Source organism: Dreissena polymorpha, chromosome 15 (assembly GCF_020536995.1).
Source record: "Dreissena polymorpha isolate Duluth1 chromosome 15, UMN_Dpol_1.0, whole genome shotgun sequence".
NCBI lineage: Eukaryota > Metazoa > Mollusca > Bivalvia > Myida > Dreissenidae > Dreissena > Dreissena polymorpha.
The window spans coordinates 11,838,418-11,856,730 of record NC_068369.1 but is presented as its reverse complement, the minus strand read 5'-3'; the positions used below and the strand labels follow the sequence as shown (position 1 = coordinate 11,856,730).

General features: G+C 35.3%; 1 protein-coding gene across 1 annotated transcript in view; it reads left to right on the top strand.

Moving 5' to 3' along the window:
* Positions 1–1,725: 1,725 nt before the first annotated feature.
* Positions 1,726–18,313, top strand: part of LOC127859968 (F-box/LRR-repeat protein 7-like) — a 62,605-nt gene continuing 46,017 nt past the window's right edge. Inside the window, exon 1 of the mRNA XM_052397625.1 lies at positions 1,726–5,060. Within this exon, the coding sequence (XP_052253585.1) occupies positions 3,362–5,060 (1,699 nt within the window). The 5' untranslated portion in view covers positions 1,726–3,361. The remainder of the gene's footprint in view (positions 5,061–18,313) is intronic.

Sequence of the window (18,313 nt, the reverse complement as noted above, 5' to 3'; positions counted from 1 at the left end):
TACCCAAGGAATTCCCTCTAAGACTTGTTGGTAAAGTGCAAGTCATTATGAAACGATGAGGCTAAAGTGACGAGTAATTCAAAACATTATAGAAATAAGAAACAGTCAAACACACTTAATGTTCTAAGTGTTGGTTTTGCATCGATTACAAACCTGTGGATATAAATAAACACACAAACATTAGGCTTATATACAAACATTAGGCTTATATACAAACATTAGGCTTATATACAAACATTAGGCTTATATACAAACATTAGGCTTATATACAAACATTAGGCTTATATACAAACATTAGGCTTATATACAAACATTAGGCTTATATACAAACATTAGGCTTATATACAAACATTAGGCTTATATACAAACATTAGGCTTATATACAAACATTAGGCTTATATACAAACATTAGGCTTATATACAAACATTAGGCTTATATACAAACATTAGGCTTATATACAAACATTAGGCTTATATACAAACATTAGGCTTATATACAAACATTAGGCTTATATACAAACAATAGGCTGATATACAAACATTAGGCTTATATACAAACATAAGCCTTATATACAAACATTAGGCTTATATACAAACATTAGGCTTATATACAAACATTAGGCTTATATACAAACATTAGGCTTATATACAAACATTAGGCTTATATACAAACATTAGGCTTATATACAAACATTAGGCTTATATACAAACATCAGGCTTATATACAAACATTAGGCTTATATATAAACATTAGGCTTATATACAAACATTAGGCTTATATACAAACATTAGGCTTATAAACAAACATTAGGCTTATATACAAACATTAGGCTTATATACAAACATTAGGCTTATATACAAACATTAGGCTTATATACAAACATTAGGCTTATATACAAACATTAGGCTTATATACAAACATTAGGCTTTTATAAATTGTACATAGCAATATGTTGCACATAGCATTTTTGTTTATAAATGTACATGCATTTAATTTTGCATTTTTATTTCAAATCGAAACCTAACATATGGCTTACCTAAACATTTGTCTTCTAGTATTTTTCTAGTATTCTTTATTATTTGCAACTAGCATAACACTGAAACAAACTTGTGTTCTGCTATGTACATGCGAAAGTATGTTCAGGTTGCTTATGGTTGTACTTCTATACTTTCTGCTATCTCTGAGTTAGATAGTCCATATCGCTTTATTTTATCTATGATAATAAAATAAATAAACTTGACGCATGAAATTGAATACAACACTTTTTCGTTTGTAATTGTGCAGTAATACATATGTACCATATGTACAATCATTTTTTTTAAATAATCATCAAACGGGCTAATGTTAAAGTTCGACAATAATTCATGGTGAAGCTAATATATCTTCACTTATACATCTTAAACACCATGGTTAGAAATGTAGAAATTTAATTATTTCCGAACATTTAATTCAAGTATTAATTCAACTATCCATGCAATCCTATTTTACTTATGAGAATACCAAGGCTCTTTAAATATTTATGCCCGAAAAGGCGCTTACCACGACAAAAACATTCGCAAGTTTCTTTATAAACCATTCTCGCTCATTGGGATGCTTACAGCATTCATGCGTTTATTCATCACATCAATAATATCATATCGGCTTTCATATCACGTGACGATGTTCGCCTTTTGATACGTTATAATGAAAACGATATCGCATTATGCACTAATTCATGAGTTTTATTGACACATCTCTCGGGTTTATGGGAGAGAGACTTTATAGGCAAAGGGTAGTGTCGCTCATAAAACTTCTGTAAATGTACGTGTTTGCATTGAATGCATCGCTGGGCTCGTTATAATCCTGTGATATGAAACTTATGATTGTTTTATATGACGCTTACTTGTTAAAATAGCTGGATTATGAGTAATAATTTATTTGACATAAGTTATGTTGTGTTGAAAAAGTGCATGTGATTTTTTATGGAATGTACTCCTACATTTTCTTCACGCGGCATGTTTTGTTATGGAAGTTAACAGTTCGAGTTTTCAATCTGCACTATGTCTAAATCACATTAGAGGAGATTGATTTTCCGAGTTTAATATTTGATCAAATCAGTAATCGAGAAAAACATACGAAATGATTATTTTAGTGCGCCATAAATTTTTTGTTTGAAATAATACAGTATTGTTGACAGAATCGGATTAACGTGTATTTAAAAATACACGGTGATGCAAATGATGTGATATTTAATTAAGTAAATGTCATAATTCATAGCTGTTTATTTTTAACAGAGATTAAAAAACCACTATTACGGTTACTGAGGAGTAGCCCTTGGGAATATAAAGCTCAAATGATAAGATGATAAAATGATAATGACAAGAGTAAAACGTGATATTCGTGAACTTCACATTGTACCACGGAATTTCGATTAGGGAACATAAAAAGAAAGCATAAATGTATCACTGAAATAATGAGGCGAAGATAAATGCACTGCATTCGTTTTTCTGTTTAAATAAATCTATGCAGTATAAACATTGAAGTTAGGTTACGCATCATTTGGAAACATATAATACAAATGGAATGTATTTACATATTATTAATAGATACACCGGACTGCATGGTTTTCGCGTGTGCGATGAGCGCATATTTTGATTCAGATATTGCATTGTTGTGCTTATCATTTATAAATTAGCGCTGTATTGTACGCAGTTCGAGTTGAAATCGATAATAAAGAAAATGAATGTGTGATAACGATAAGCCAGTGTCAATAGAAATTTTAGAACGGGTCCGCTACCACTAGAAATGAAATGAATGAAATGCAAATGTATCAGACAGGATCGGTGAGTTTTATTTGTTTAGCTCTGTAATCGACTGAGGGATCATGTCGAATAAGTGTGGATTTAGGTTTACATAAAGAAGACATCGGCAGTGTAACAAACTTATTGCGTGTACGCTAAGCGAATCGATACATCGGGAGTTAATAATTCAGTGTACTATAGCCGAAAAAAATTGAAACAAGGAAAAATACGCTACAAAATATGTGATTTTGGAAAATTATTTCCGCCATTTTAAGTGTATAGCGCTTTTTATGGAATAAAAATATGCGATATGTGATTAAATTGACGGTAATGAATATTATTATAGTCTGTAGATTAAATTGACGGTAATGAATATTATTATAGTCTGTATATCAAAATAAATATTCTTGTAAAATAGGAATAAGTGTATAATTAAAAACTAACTTGCCTGATTAACATATACTAGTACATTAATTTATTGTGAATCTATTGGAGGGGAAAGTTAAATGTGAAGATTTCGCTAGAAACCCGTAAATGTGTGACTAAATGATAAAATAAGATATTTCCACGTTGTGATATAATGAATCACAGCACGTCCAGACAGCCGGAGTCAACAAAACCACAATGCTTCTCCCGTGAACACTCTCCATCTTGCTTGAATAATTCCTGCGTGACGTCGAACATTAATAATGAGATCACACCGCGGTCGTCGTCATTCACTGCCACAAGGTCCCAACGCGTTGCAACGACGTCAGTGGTGGAAAATTCCTCTCCACGTCGACGTCAAAGCAGCGTCGGAAATGTCAGACGGAAGAAGACGTTTTTCGAAAACGCTGCTATTTCGGATACCGAAGCTAGTTCGATAAGAAACGTTCAACGATTTAATAATGGCGCAAACAGGGGAAATAATTATTCATTTCAATCAAAGGGAAATAATTACTATGGTAATGATTCATCTAGGATCAAGAACGACCATTTCTGTCCAGAACAGTCTAATGATGGTCCTCGTCGCTTTTCAATGGAGGCGAAACATACAGGTATACAACAGATTTCAGAGATTGATTCTGATTCTCGGTATTATCATTCAGACACTGAACCAATACAAAGAAAATGTTCACATCATCAATCACATCATAGACATTCCCGAGATACGGTTCATCATTCATATCCAAAATGTAGCATTCCGTTTGAAAGCAGCACACCTTTTCGAAATAACAATGAAGGAAAGCAAGAATCATTGGAACATGGAAGTAATTACAGTGGTTCCCAAACAAGCAGTTATATTCATTACGGCAACAGTGGAACAAATTTGTCGGGTGATTTATATAACGACATCACTTACCCATCTGGAATAAGAATCATAAACGGGCACTTAAATAGAAGCAATAACATGGATCAGAGTTGTACCCGTAACAGGCGTTCATATAATGATTTTCCAAACAAATATTCAACGTCTAACTTCAACCAACAGCTTTCATCAGGGGCAAAGTCAAATACTTCTCAAGCAGATAGTTTTCAGTGTGTTGTGACGTCGTGTAACGTCACAGTTAACCAATCGAATATTTCTCCTCGTATAAAAAGAGGTACAGATATTAGTGAGGTAAGCCCTAGCAATAGGATGGGTCTGTCGATCGAACCCTACTTTCAGTCAACAACACAGTCAAGAGCAATTCTTCCAGACAAGCCGAATATATCGCAAATAAGGAACTTACAAAGTAATTCACAGTCATTGACTGCAGCATTATGTCCCGAAACGTGTACTTCTCAATCAATTGATATTAGAACTTCTAACACAAAGTTCGACGTTTTGAAAAATGCAAGGAGTATTTCAAATATCGGGAGCACATATCAAGAAGTAGCGACCAATACAAATTATAAAAAGAAAACCGATGGAAGCGATAAAAGTGTTCCTGGAAAAGTTTCTGGAGGGAAAATACTTGTGACAGAAGTGCAGGTACACAAACCACCTGATTCAATACCAGATGGTATTAATGACTTACCTGATATTTGTGGCGACAGTTATATACATAACAAAGTACCTGTAATAGATTTAGATGAGGATATTTTCGCAACTATCAACAATGTGAGTGCTTTTGTGACTAAGACCGGTTCAGAAAAGGGCCGTGACATGTCGGAATTTAATCCCCAGAATGTCCCTGTGAGTGACCCTATGTCATTCGGAAAAGGATCAGATGATCCAGCGGAGAAACAAACAACAAATTGGAACGGGGTCGTGCAGGATTTATTCTACAATATGGATAACGTGGACCTAAAGACTGGTGAGTCTGAGCCTTAAGACTAAAATACTATAGAACCAGCGATTCTTTTTTCAGTCATATCATCATTTGCTTGCCATAAAGAGTTACTGGTATTTGTTTACATACACAAATGAAGTGTTGAAATGTTCTAGCTTTACTATGAGGAATTGTTAAGTAAATTTAAGCCAATTTGTATTCTGTACATGTTTATGTCAAAAGCCAAATTCGCAATTAGACAGGACGACTTGAATGCGTGATGGAATACTCAGTGTATACTTTGGTCAACTAAATAATTTCTAAAAAAATTATCCCAAAAGTCATTTGCCACTACGGCTTTCACTAGCAGTACTACATTTTAGCAACAAACTCAGTGCCTCTACTACATATGCCTCCAATAGTTTCTCTTTTGTCACCATCTTATTTATTAAGGTTATACTGATGCATAAATAGCAGACTCTAAATACAAAGAAAATGATATGGTGTGAAAATAGCGCACAACACAACACGCCAATACGAACATGTTTACCTCCGCAATCGGAATATAAAGCTGCGCTTATTAAAACCACGTATTTGTATATTGCTATCGGCCGTATAAAGTCGTCGTCTTTATATCATATAACCAAATTAAAAGCAGGGCGTGATGTTATTGTACAGCTTTCTATTGTCCAATATTTCAGATAACATCCGAAACTTAAGTCAGCCAACTAATCACAGGCTACTTGCAAGTTGGTTAATAATTTAGAAAGATCTCATGTCAATTTCATCGTGAGAGCGTATAAAATGTCCGTCAGTTAATGAGGTGAAATATTTGTTACAAACGCTGGTTATTACATGTGTTTCTACTTATTAAGAACATAATAACAGGGCAGGTTATTTAAAACAGCGTAATACATGTGTCGTTTAAACGAATTACACATAAAAAGGAGCATAGTAAAACATGGTCAAAACCGCATATCCCTAAACGACCGTTTCTATGTCTGACGCACAATGCAATAAAACAGAGTGTTTACCGTCAAATAAATTGTTAAATGCATGTTTATTTAGTCGTGGGTTTATAACATTCAAAAACATGCAGAAATAAATGGACTGAAATGATCCGAGAACAAACAGTGCGCATTTCGTTTGTCTTTGTTATCCAAACCGATGTTATTTATTGGATACGATTTGTCATAAAATATGCCCAGTTTGAGGGAACGACGAGAGATAAGAGCCCCAAACAGACCTGAAATCCAAATGTTGAAAAGGAAGGTGCGATATCTTAAATAAGCTGCATTAAAAATCTGTCGGTCTTTGAAGTTTAGACAATTTCCGAAAGCGACGAATTTTGAAATTACATGAGTGAAGTGTCACTAAAAGTCAGTTTTAATAATGCACAACATTTCGTAAACTTTTTAATGTTGTTTTAATGGCACATTGCACTGAACATCAGATAAGTGTTTTTTTAAATGACATAATATTCTTGCTTTTTACGCATGCATAGATGTTTAAGTTTCTGAATGTTTTGACGTATATGACAAACCCGCGCATTTACTTCATTTATTGGATGGTGGGAACCTTTGAAATTTTAACCATTTTTTTGTATTCTCACTATAATCTACCATTTATTGCCGTATAAGAAGCTTCATTTCAGTCGTTTGTATTTAGAGATTAACTGTATCGATTGACATTTTCACGTGCCACTGTCACAATTCTTTAGATACCTTCCCAATGAGAACACCAATGGAAGTGGCATTTCTCTTTTGACCAATTAACGCTCAATAAACATGCAGAAAACAAAATTAAATAAAATACTTACATATAAAAAACTTTTTTTAATTGCACGAATGTGTTTGTGATGTCTTAAAGACTCTTTAGATGAATGCCTTTACAACGAACAAGCACTGATGTTAATCACTTTGGTATATTTTACCTCAACATATCTTTTTGGTGTCAATGTGGACCCTTTATTTAGACATCATACATGAGACCTTTATCGTTTGCAATGTACTGTATGCGTTCACTTTCGAATTATCACAATATGTTTCACATGAAATATCAAATATTGAGATTTGCAATAAAGCGTCAGTTCGATAGGACATTAATTATTCTACAACGGTTTTCGAAAACGCTTACGTTTCGACCATTGCCAGTGCTACAGTCATGTTTCATCTACATTCTGGTGAAATATTAAATTTATCAAGTTATGAAGGAAAATAATTATTTTCTTTACGAGAAAAATATGTTAAATATAGGAAAATAAATTTTGCTTCAGGAGGTAAATTCTATGTTATAATTTGAGGTTATGGTCCATTATCGTCTCCATATCGAAACTTGGCATTCCACGTGACTATACCATCTGACTTGCAGGTTATTAAACACGGAAACCTTTGCCTTACCTATATATTTATATACAATTTTCGCTTTTTGACGCAAATATAAAACATCAAGGGACAGATTGTACAAGAAATACAGTTTTATGCCAATGACCAACAGCTTCCCATTTCTAACTACATTCCATATCTGAAAACGATTCCACTTTGTGTAACGTTTTTTTTTGCTTGTTGAATTACTTGCTATATAGGATACAAAACTCGTTGTTAGTTAATGTCGTTAATAATAATCATGTCCCACAATCATGATTTTAGGAGATGCACTAATTCCTTGAATTTATCGTTTCAATGTTCTTAATGGTACAAACTGGACTACGAAGATTTTCATTTGCCGTTAAAATGTATCTTACTGCAGAATTATTTAACGTATAGATCTGACTTTTGAGATCCATACATCCAGATTTGTTAATAGTGGGTTGTACTTTAAACAAGGACTAACGCTTACTATCATATAAATAAGTCGACTTTCTTATTTGACAAATATTGTACTGAATGAACTTTTCCCTCAATATTGACATACATACCATATCGACACTGTTATATCAACAGTAATGTAAAATGAGGCTTAGTTTATGTAACTACGAAATGCATTATATATTTGATCAATTATTTAATTATTCACCCGATGAATGTGCATATAGAAACACATGTACTAGATGAACTGCATTTCTTTCACTACCATCACACCAAATTGTCATGGTTCGCTATTCACATTAATGCGAAAGTCGGATACAGAAGCTGTTATGTTTGCTTTCAATCCATTATTGATTCACAGCGAAAGTTAATATTTTGTTTTTGACAAAATCTTTATGAGTAAACGTTTAACCAAAAGGCAGGGTCTGAAATGTCGATGAAATTATTCGATAACTAATCAATATTGCCTTAAGGGAATTCGTGATTATGTCAAAGCTGTACCAGCAGGTGTTTTCGATTAAAAACTTTTACATCTATACATCTTTTTCTCTTACAGCATTTTAAACCGTTAAGTGTGATTGAAGCTTTTGTTTCTTCTGTTCATTTTATGATTGCATGGTAGAAGTCAGTTGTCATTCAAGTTAGTCAATACTTTGGATTGTGTACATTCCGTATAATTTCCATACAATGGTGTATTTCTTTGTATGGTAATAAAATGTTTTCTTTGTATGACAATCAACTGGGTAACAATTCATCGGTACGTGTTAACATACAAACGCACCGTAGTACAAATGTACATAGTCTTTGCAACTGGTTGAAAAGCAAATATGTTTATAATTACATAATTGAATAGCTTCAATCAGCGAGGGTCATATCGAATTTGCGGTCAGATAAACCTCTGGGACAAATCAAAGAACTGACAGTACTGGTGTGATGATGCTTTTGAGAGGATGGATATAAAAGCATCAAGTTAAGTTTATCTACATCACCACAATCACCACAATTGTGTATGTTGGTACGAAAAAAAATTTGGTACAAATATTTTGCAAAAATAATTTGGGTACGAAAACAAATTTGGGTACGAAAAAAAATTTGGGAACAAAAAAATTGGGACCGAAAAAAATTTGGGTACGAACAAAAATTTGGGGATGAAAAAAAAATTGGGTACGAAAAAAAATTGGGTACGAAAAAATATTGGGTACGACAAATTTTAGGTACGGAAAAAAAATTGGGGGAACGGGAAAGTAGTACCTGTGGGGAACTTGATCCACACTCGCACATTTTCGGCCCTTTCCGTCAAACATCAGATAAGTTCCTCGAAGGCAATAGTATGAATACACATTTCGGAAGCGGTAATGCGGTCCTACCTACGCGCGTCAAAATGTAAGCGAAATATGTACACAAGTCTATCAGGAATGTTTGAATTAACGAAGAAAATCGTGTATTGATATAAGTTTTTTTTAAGAAATGTGCAGAAAATATATTAAACAAGAGCTGTGTTTGTGAAACAAAATGCCCCCTGCTGCGCAGCTTTGAAGCCATATATTTTACCTTTGACCTTGAAGGATGACCTTGACCTTTCACCACTCAAAATGTGCAGCTCCATGAGATACGCATGCATGCCGAATATGGAGTTGCTATCTTCAATATTGCAAAATTTGACCTTTGACCTTGACCTTGAAGGATGACCTTGACCTTTCACCAATCAATATGTGCAGCTCCATGAGATACGCATGCACGCCAATATTGAAAAAGTTATGGCCAATGTTAAAGTTTTCGGACAGACAGACAGACGCTTTATATTTGACATTTGACATTGAAGGATGACCTTCACCTTCACCTTTTACAACTGAAAATGTGCAGCTCCATGAGATGCACATGTATGCCCAATATCAAGTTGCTATGTTCAATATTGAAAAAGTTATGGCCATTAAAGTTTTCGGACGGACGGACGGACTGACACACTGACTGACTGACTGACGGACAGTTCAACTGCTATAGGCCACCCTACCGGGGGCATAAAAAGCAATGGCGATATTTTTCTCAGCCACATAATTGTTAATAGTTTGATATCACAAAATGAAAGTGAAAGTAGAACTGTCAAAAATGACAACCTGTCAACGTGTTGTTTTTGCTGGCACGAAAGGGCGATTACACTCAATGTGTTCACATTTTGACCATAGGCTTTGTCAATGACCTTTATAGTATGGGTAGCTTTGATATTATTTATTGCTATCACGTAACTGCATGATTGTGTATATGTTTACAATACACAAAGCATACATAATGATATAAATATACTGATTGAGCTTATAATAATCTGAGAACTATAGCCAGGTCAATTAAGGACTTAAAATACAATTTTGTGTCCTGATTTCATGAAGAAATGACCATGCATGTCCTAGATTTCAAATTCAAGGCCCTGGTCTGACACATTGGTAACATTACCGTTAAACTGTTACTAGTCTTCTGAAATTAGTTTTTATTGAACTATCTAAGGAAATCTAAATCAGGCACTAATTTTTCTTGTTTTAATACAGTCATTGATCAGTTGTGGCCTCTGGGTAATGACCAATTTTTGCTTACTTGTCACACGCTTAAAACTTTACACACGTCTATAATAGCAAATCTGGATTTAGGTGATCTTCAATGGTACATTTAAACTTTAGCTTTGTTACAAGAGTGCTGGTAAAGTCCAGTCACATATTTAAATCTAGGCCATGTCAAAATCAAAGTGTCAAATACAAATGAAAGATGCGCTCATTAATTATTGTCCAGTTGTTTACTAATGCTGTGAGTTTTTATATAATATAACTGATGAACATCATGTGAGAAAAAATTCACATTATCATTGTATATCAGGTTTAGCAGCCTTTTAGATAACAAAGTTTGCTAGTTTTCAATGTCGCTTCTGGGGATCAAACCCGTAGGGCTTTTAGGAAGATTCTGAAATGTTCGATCCCTCGAGAGCAACCAAACCAAAAATTAAGTCAAATATTGCCGACTCGGTGTTTTGAGTCGGTTCATGAGGGATAATGGAGCTTGATTGGTCATTGTCGGCTCTGGTACTACTTACATGTACCCCGGGTACTCTTAAGTATACTTACATGTACCCTGGGTACTCTAAGTATACTTACATGTACCCAAGATACGGTAAATATACGTAATTGTACTCGGTCCATATTAGACTGTACCCGAATTGTATTCGCGCCCAAAATCCGATGTCGTAAAACGCGCAACCGATTATCTTTAACACACTTCTCTTCAAAAAACACTGCATCAACATACTTTTTGAGTATGTGTTCCGATAATATAGAGGCCATTCTACAGAAAATTGACATAAATGTGTATATATAATTAAAACAAAAAAATAGTCGACAACGACTGATTTAGGGTTAAATTTCCCGGGTACATTTAAGTATATTTACCGTACCCGGGATACATGTAAGTAGACTTAAGAGTACCCGGGGTACATGTACGTAGTACCCGAGCCGACAATGAGCAATCGAGCGATAATGGAAGGTGCAACATCTCTCACGTCCCCTAGCATCGCCTTTAGCAGTATTCAATTCTCAACAGGAAAGTGCTGGAGTCATTGATCCCGAGGGACAAGATGAAATATTGATTAATGTTCGAAATAAATAATTTGATTAATGACAATTCTATTATTTGAGCCATGTCACAGGAAAAGCGCAGTCCAATCAGTATCCAAATAAATTATTTGTTATTGTCAGAAAAACGCTTTTAAGCAAACAGCTTTAAAGCGACTGCAGACTGATCTAGATCCAAACTGGCCACAATTACCTTAATGTCTCTTTCACTGTGACACAGTTCATTTAAATTTAAAATGATGAAAGTACTAACATAGAAGAGAGAGTACAAACCAGTAAAGAGTTTGAAATCAATGTTGAATTTCAGGACAGCTTGGTGATCTGCAAATCTCCGATAACATGTTGATATTGGGTATCATAGTCATTCAATAAGTCGCAAAATGCTTGAATACAATTTATTTAAACCAAAATGTGACTTAAATTGATAACTTAAATACCAGTATCATCAGTATGCTAGTTTTGCCTTGTCAATATGTCGAGATCCAGAAAGTTCTTCATTTCACATTGAATATATCCTTCGAATTCCATTTTTTGTTGCATTAATAAATAGCGAAACAAGCCGATTTAAGCTGTAAGAAAGTTTTCACACGAGTGTTATCAAGTCTCTCATGGGCGAAGCCATTGTTGTAGAAAGTGATCAATTCACATCGAATATATCCTTCGAATTCCATCCATTGTTGTCATTAGCGGAGATTTAGTGAATAAATATTTCATATATCATAAATGACAGCTTCTAAATAGCGAAACAAGCCAATTTATGCAGTAAGAAAGTTTTGAATCGAGACTCTCACGGGGGCGGCCATTGTTGAATGTTGAAACACGAACGACAACTCTGCTAGGAGAATGTTATCAATGAAAATCAACGAGCAATCTTCTACGCAGTGGCGAATGCCAAGGGAAGTAACTGAAAAATCAAGTTATCTCAATCGGACTGGCTCGGTCTTTTACATAGGTCGCCATTGTGAAGAATTTTTTGATGGTTGTCATACCTTAAACGATGCTGTTTCAGCATCGTCAAAAATGTTGCAAAAAATATAATGACTCATATGCGACAATCAAATATGAGTTTAAGTTGATTACATTATCAACAAACTATGTATGTACATGAAAGCATGTCAAGTGGCTGTAATAGTTTAAACATATTAATTCATACGTATGTCCATAAATTGCCTGACATGTTAACACCATATCCATATATCAATATATCACGAAGAAGACAGAGAAGACCTGTGTATTTCAGTGATTTTTGACGATGCTGCGAAGCATCGTCTAAGTTATCATATCATGAAAAATTCTTCACAATGGCAACCTATGTAAAAGACCGAGCAAGTCCGATTGAGATAGCTCGATTTTTCCAATCGGCATACCTCGCTGATTATCATTGATAAAGGTATAATAGGACAACATATTCTGGGAAAAGATTTAATAATAGTTTGAAAACGTTAATTTTAAATCAGTTTTATTCAATCCATTATATGTTTATAGATCAATGAAACAACTATGCATTTTCTGTATTGTATTTTACATTTGTCGTGATTCAGTAAATAAATTGCGAATTAAAACGTGTATAATTAACTTTCAACGCGATCATGAGTTTAAAGAAAACGAATTATTTCGCACCTGCCATTTGTAAACGCTGTAGCGACTATGGTATATAAACAGCATAATAGCCATATCATATCTGTGATACTCGCTCTTCTGCGTGCTTTCTCATTTTGCATATTTTATAAATTTTTCAAGCATAAATAACAGAGCCACATCAGTGCACATACTATGTTTGACAATTCATTCGTTTGTTGGATATTGTTTGCTGTTTTAAACACATGTTAGGTCATATCGCGGAGATTTAGTTAACCTTACCATGTGTTCATGGGCGAACTCACGTATTCAAGTGCTCTTACGACTATGTGCTCATACCCACTTTCGATCGGAAATCATGAAATTATTGCCGTACTTAACGAACAAACATGCCTAAGCTTATTGAATTAGAGAAAAAGAACAATAATCAAAAGAGAAAAAGTATATGTTCATGCACATGGGATTGTGAAATCACGTCCGTACACATAACATCATTAACTTAGGAAAGAAAACAACAAAATATAAAGTTTGGTATGATATACATGTGAAATTAAAGAGCATGGTGTAATTAAAGAGCATGTCAAGTTTTGAATTTATATGCTGAAACGTAATGTTATAACCCACAAACAATTTACTGTAACAGACAGTTTTTTAAGATAAGTGGTACAGAAAATACACGTCGAATACCTTTTTAAAGATATTTCTTGTTATATTTGATCGAGAATGTAACCCGCCTCCCAGTTTCGCTGAAAGGATCAAGTTCCCCACGGGTATTACTTTCACGTACCCCCAATTTTTTTTTCGTGACCTACATTTTTCGTACCAAATTTTTTTCGTACCCAATTTTTTTTTCGTACCCAAATTTTTGCTCGTAACCAAATTTTTTTTCGTACCAAATTTTTTTCGTACCCAAATTTTTTTCGTAACCAAATCTTTTTACGTACTTAATTTTTTTGGCATAATTGTTGTACCCAAAATTCTCGTACCCATTTGTTTCCTACCCAAAATTTTCGTACCCACATACACAATTGTGGTGATGTAGATAAACTTAAATAGATGCTTTTATATCAATCCTCTTCAAAAGCATCGTCACACCAGTACTGTCAGTACTTTGATTGTAAATATACGCGTGATGAGTTTGTTGCATTATTGACGGCTGTCAATAAAATCACTTTTATATTTGCAGTAAAACGTCTGTGGCAACAATTATGTGGTCATAACTAGTTCATTTACTAGCGAGAAAACACGTGATCGATGACGTTAATTTAAATAAATGGCGATGCATGCATGTCAACGACAAGAATGTTATTGATTGCAGATGTTTATTTATTGTAAGCATAATTTCCTGGTTAAATAGTTGTCTTTCACGGAGATTTAAATAAACAAAATAAACTTCGACATGAAAATAATATCTGTATACTCGAGTGAATTGAACTTTACTAACACAAGATACCGCATTGTACGGAACTGTATATTTTATTTCAAATATCGTAATTGTGTGTTGAAAGACAGGCTTGTCAAAATAGAAAGTATATTTTTTCCAATGTTTATTTAAGATAACATTGCTACTTTAGTGCTCATGTCTGAGTTTTAGCATGATTTATTACGCAAATTCTTGCAATAAATATATCTTTCAATTGAGCGTTAATTTCCAAAAACAGTAATGCAGATTAAAGTACACACATTAATGAATAGACGTAACTGATCAAAGATAAAACAGTATGTTTATTTCCTTTGTCGAATCCAATAGGACTCGTCATATAAAATATACAATTTCGATACAATTTGCGATAATAGCACCGCAAAGTGTAAATGGCAAATAAAAATTGGGAATCACTTTGTAGAAAAACGAGATAAAATATTTCAAATTCGACGTAATAAACATCTGTTGGAATTTGAAAAATTGTCACTTCAAAAAGCTACAATTGGCGAACTCACATAAGGAAAACAGGCATCAAACGCTCGTTTGAATAATATACACTTTTTTTAAATGTGTATTTGCATCGCTTATTTCATGGACATTTCAATATACATTTAATAAACGACTAACTATTTAGCCATTAACTACTAATAAAATACAGATGTTAAATATGTGCCGCGCTCTGTAAAAAGGGGGTTTAATGCATGTGCATAAAGTGTCGTCCCAGATTAGCCTGTGCAATCCGCACTTAAGGCACATGCAAAAAAAACTTTTTAAAGAGCAATGCCCATATCATTAATGTAACTGGCGGGGATATCAGATTGATACAATTGCTTCTATTGAATGTAAAATTCAAAATTTTAAGTACTCAAAACTGATTTTTTAAATTAAAATCGCCAATTGCATGATTCGTTTACAGCCACAAACAAATTTAACATTCTTTTCCTTAAACATTCCATTTGTATTGCTCGACAAACACTACGCACGCGTGTCAAATAGAGCTCGTGAATTCATGTGCTATCGCTGTTAATGATTACCTGGTTCCAAGTATATTAATCATTTATAGAAGGCAGACGTACAAGCATGATAAATTTAACAGTTCAATAAATTCCGGAGAAATAAACTTACTGCAGTGAAAGAAAAACACTTCTGTTTGAAACATTATTTCAAAATCCACATGATAACTGCCACACGAGCTTGTCACACTCTTTTAATTTGCCATACGTATATTTCATGTTTAACTTTTCTGATAAAGGTCCGGGTATTTTGTTGTGTCCGCATATTAGTATTAGCGTTTATTATTTTCAAAGTCTTTTCAGAAACCGGTAAAATTAAACTGTTGATGCGAGACCAGAACCATTACATACCAAATCAAAGCGCTGTAGGCGCTGAAGGCCTGGGGCTAGGTTTAGTGTGACGTAAAATGCATTTACGATGTTTTGTCCGAATAGCTCCCTTTGTCCGAATTTATACGGAGCGACCCTAGCGGCTGAGTGCAGAAGCTCAGAGACTGTAAGACAAGACAATAGTTGTGTATATACTACAGTGTACGTAGACGGTTGAGGACAACACGATACTGGTTGTGGGAACGATAACCTTTTGTTCAACTCTACAGATCTGGTAGAGTTTCGTCTACATAGGCGGTGAAGATATGCAAAAAACTGTTATTGTTGGCGTCAAATAAATCACTTTCAAAAGCCTAAAATAGCTTTCTATTACATAATTAACAGATCAGGAAAACACTCATACTTCCTTTGTAATGCGTATTCAAAAGAAAATCCACTTAAGCCCAATTCTCACTTTTGCCGGTAAAGCCCCGGTCCCTCCCGGTTTGCTAACGCCGGTCGACCGGCGAGGATCGGGATGATTCGTAGAAATGTTTTAACGCTGTCACATTATTTCCCGGTGCCGCCCCGGTTGAAGCCGGTCAACAGCCCGGCAGAGTGCCGGTCAACCCGGACTGGCTACGGTTAATCCCGGTGAAGCCCCGGCAGAGCCCCGGTTGTCGCCGGTAGTGCCCCGATGAAAGCCGGCAGCGTCCCGGCATAGCCCCGGTTGTCGCCGGTAGTGCCCCGGTTGAGCCCCGGTGAAAGCCGGCAGAGCCTCGGTATACCGTAACACCGCCGGCACTGACAGTGTCTATACCGGCATCAGACCCTGGCAGAGCTACGGCGGAGCCCCGGTGAATGCCGGTGGCGTTCGGGCAGAGCTCGTGTTTTCTTATATACCGTAGATATACCGGGACTCTAACGGCATTCACCGGGGCGTTGCCGTAGCACTGCCGGGGTCTGTATGGGCCCCGGTGGAGCTACGGTGCCGTCCCGGTTGTTCCCGGTGCCGTCCCGAGATTAGGCTGTGCAGTCCAAACTGACTGATCAATAACGACACATTCCGCTTTCATGATTTTTGTTTTGTTTTAATGAAGTCTTTTCTGAACGAAAATCCAGTTAAGCCAGAGTTTCGTCCTTGATAAGCCTTTGCAGATTGCGCAGTCTAATCTGGGACGACACTTTACGCGCATGCATTAAGTTCCGTTTATCAAGAGCTCGGCTTAGTTATAATTTACGAAAATAGTATGTCTTTTTGTAATTTTACGTATTATCAATAGGGATTTGTCCATAAACCATATGTTGATTCTTGAATCTATTTCAGAGCTTTTGTACTGCGCTGTCGGACCGTATTTGGTACAAAAACGAATATGGTACATTTGTACCATATTCGGCCGAATATGGTACAAATGTACCATACTCGGACCGAAGATGGTACAATTTTCGACCGAATATGGTACAAACATTGTACCATATTCGGTTGGAATAAGTTTTTCTATGCTCGCCAAAACGTATTTGGTACATACCAAAAAAACTCATAAAAATGAAAATGGCCTACGTATATGGTACATAAATTATGTATTTCTTAATAAATGAAATAGTCTGCCGATGTGTAAACTTTTTTTCAAACTCAAATACATTGTATTAACCTAATATTGGAAGTGACAAAAGTATCATCATCATCATCATCATCATCATCATCATCGTCGTCGTCGTCGTCGTCGTCGTCGTCGTAACTAGCAGTAACAGAAACAGCTAACCTAACCACACTTTACATGGATTTTGCTGGTTGTGTAACTGTTTCGCCGGCTAGCTCAGTCGGTTGCGCGTCAGATTGGCACGCAGGCGGCCTGGGTTCAATTCCCGGGCGGGCCAGATACTTTCGTGGAGATCATTAATAGCAATTTTCAAATTTTTAAAACTTTTTTTTTCGAAAGTGTATTTTCACCAAAATCCGATTTAAGAGATTTTGAGCTCTTTTAAATGAATATATCTCTCCAAAAATAAGGATGTTTGACTGGCTGCTTTAGACAGGTGTGACTGTATTCCTAAACATTACTTTGTAAAGTTGATTTGTCGTTCCGACGTCATATTGCTGAGAAGCCGACAAAGCTTTGAAGTTTCCGATTTTTTCTTTGATAACGTGCCGCTTTAAAAAGGCGGGAATTTTGCACACGAGTCTTACTCAGAAGTCAGTAACCATATTTGACTTGGCGGTCGGCAAGAAAAGTTGTGATTTTCGACTAGAAAGAATTGAAATCCAAACTTTCTTCAAACTTCAAAAGAATTCTTGACAGTAAGTACTGTACATAATTTTAATTTTCAGTTGTCTTAATATGCATTGATGTTTTAACATGCATTGATTTTTATGTTTTATGCCCCCCCCCCCTCAGAGTGCATTTGCAGTTGTCCGTCCGTCTATCCAATTGTCCGTGACATTCCTTCCGGGTGCGTAACTCCTAGACTGCTAAAATATTTAAGCTACAGTCATTTTTTCGAAAGTGTATTTTCCACCAAAATCAGATCGAGCTCCTGTAATCTGTAGATTTGAACA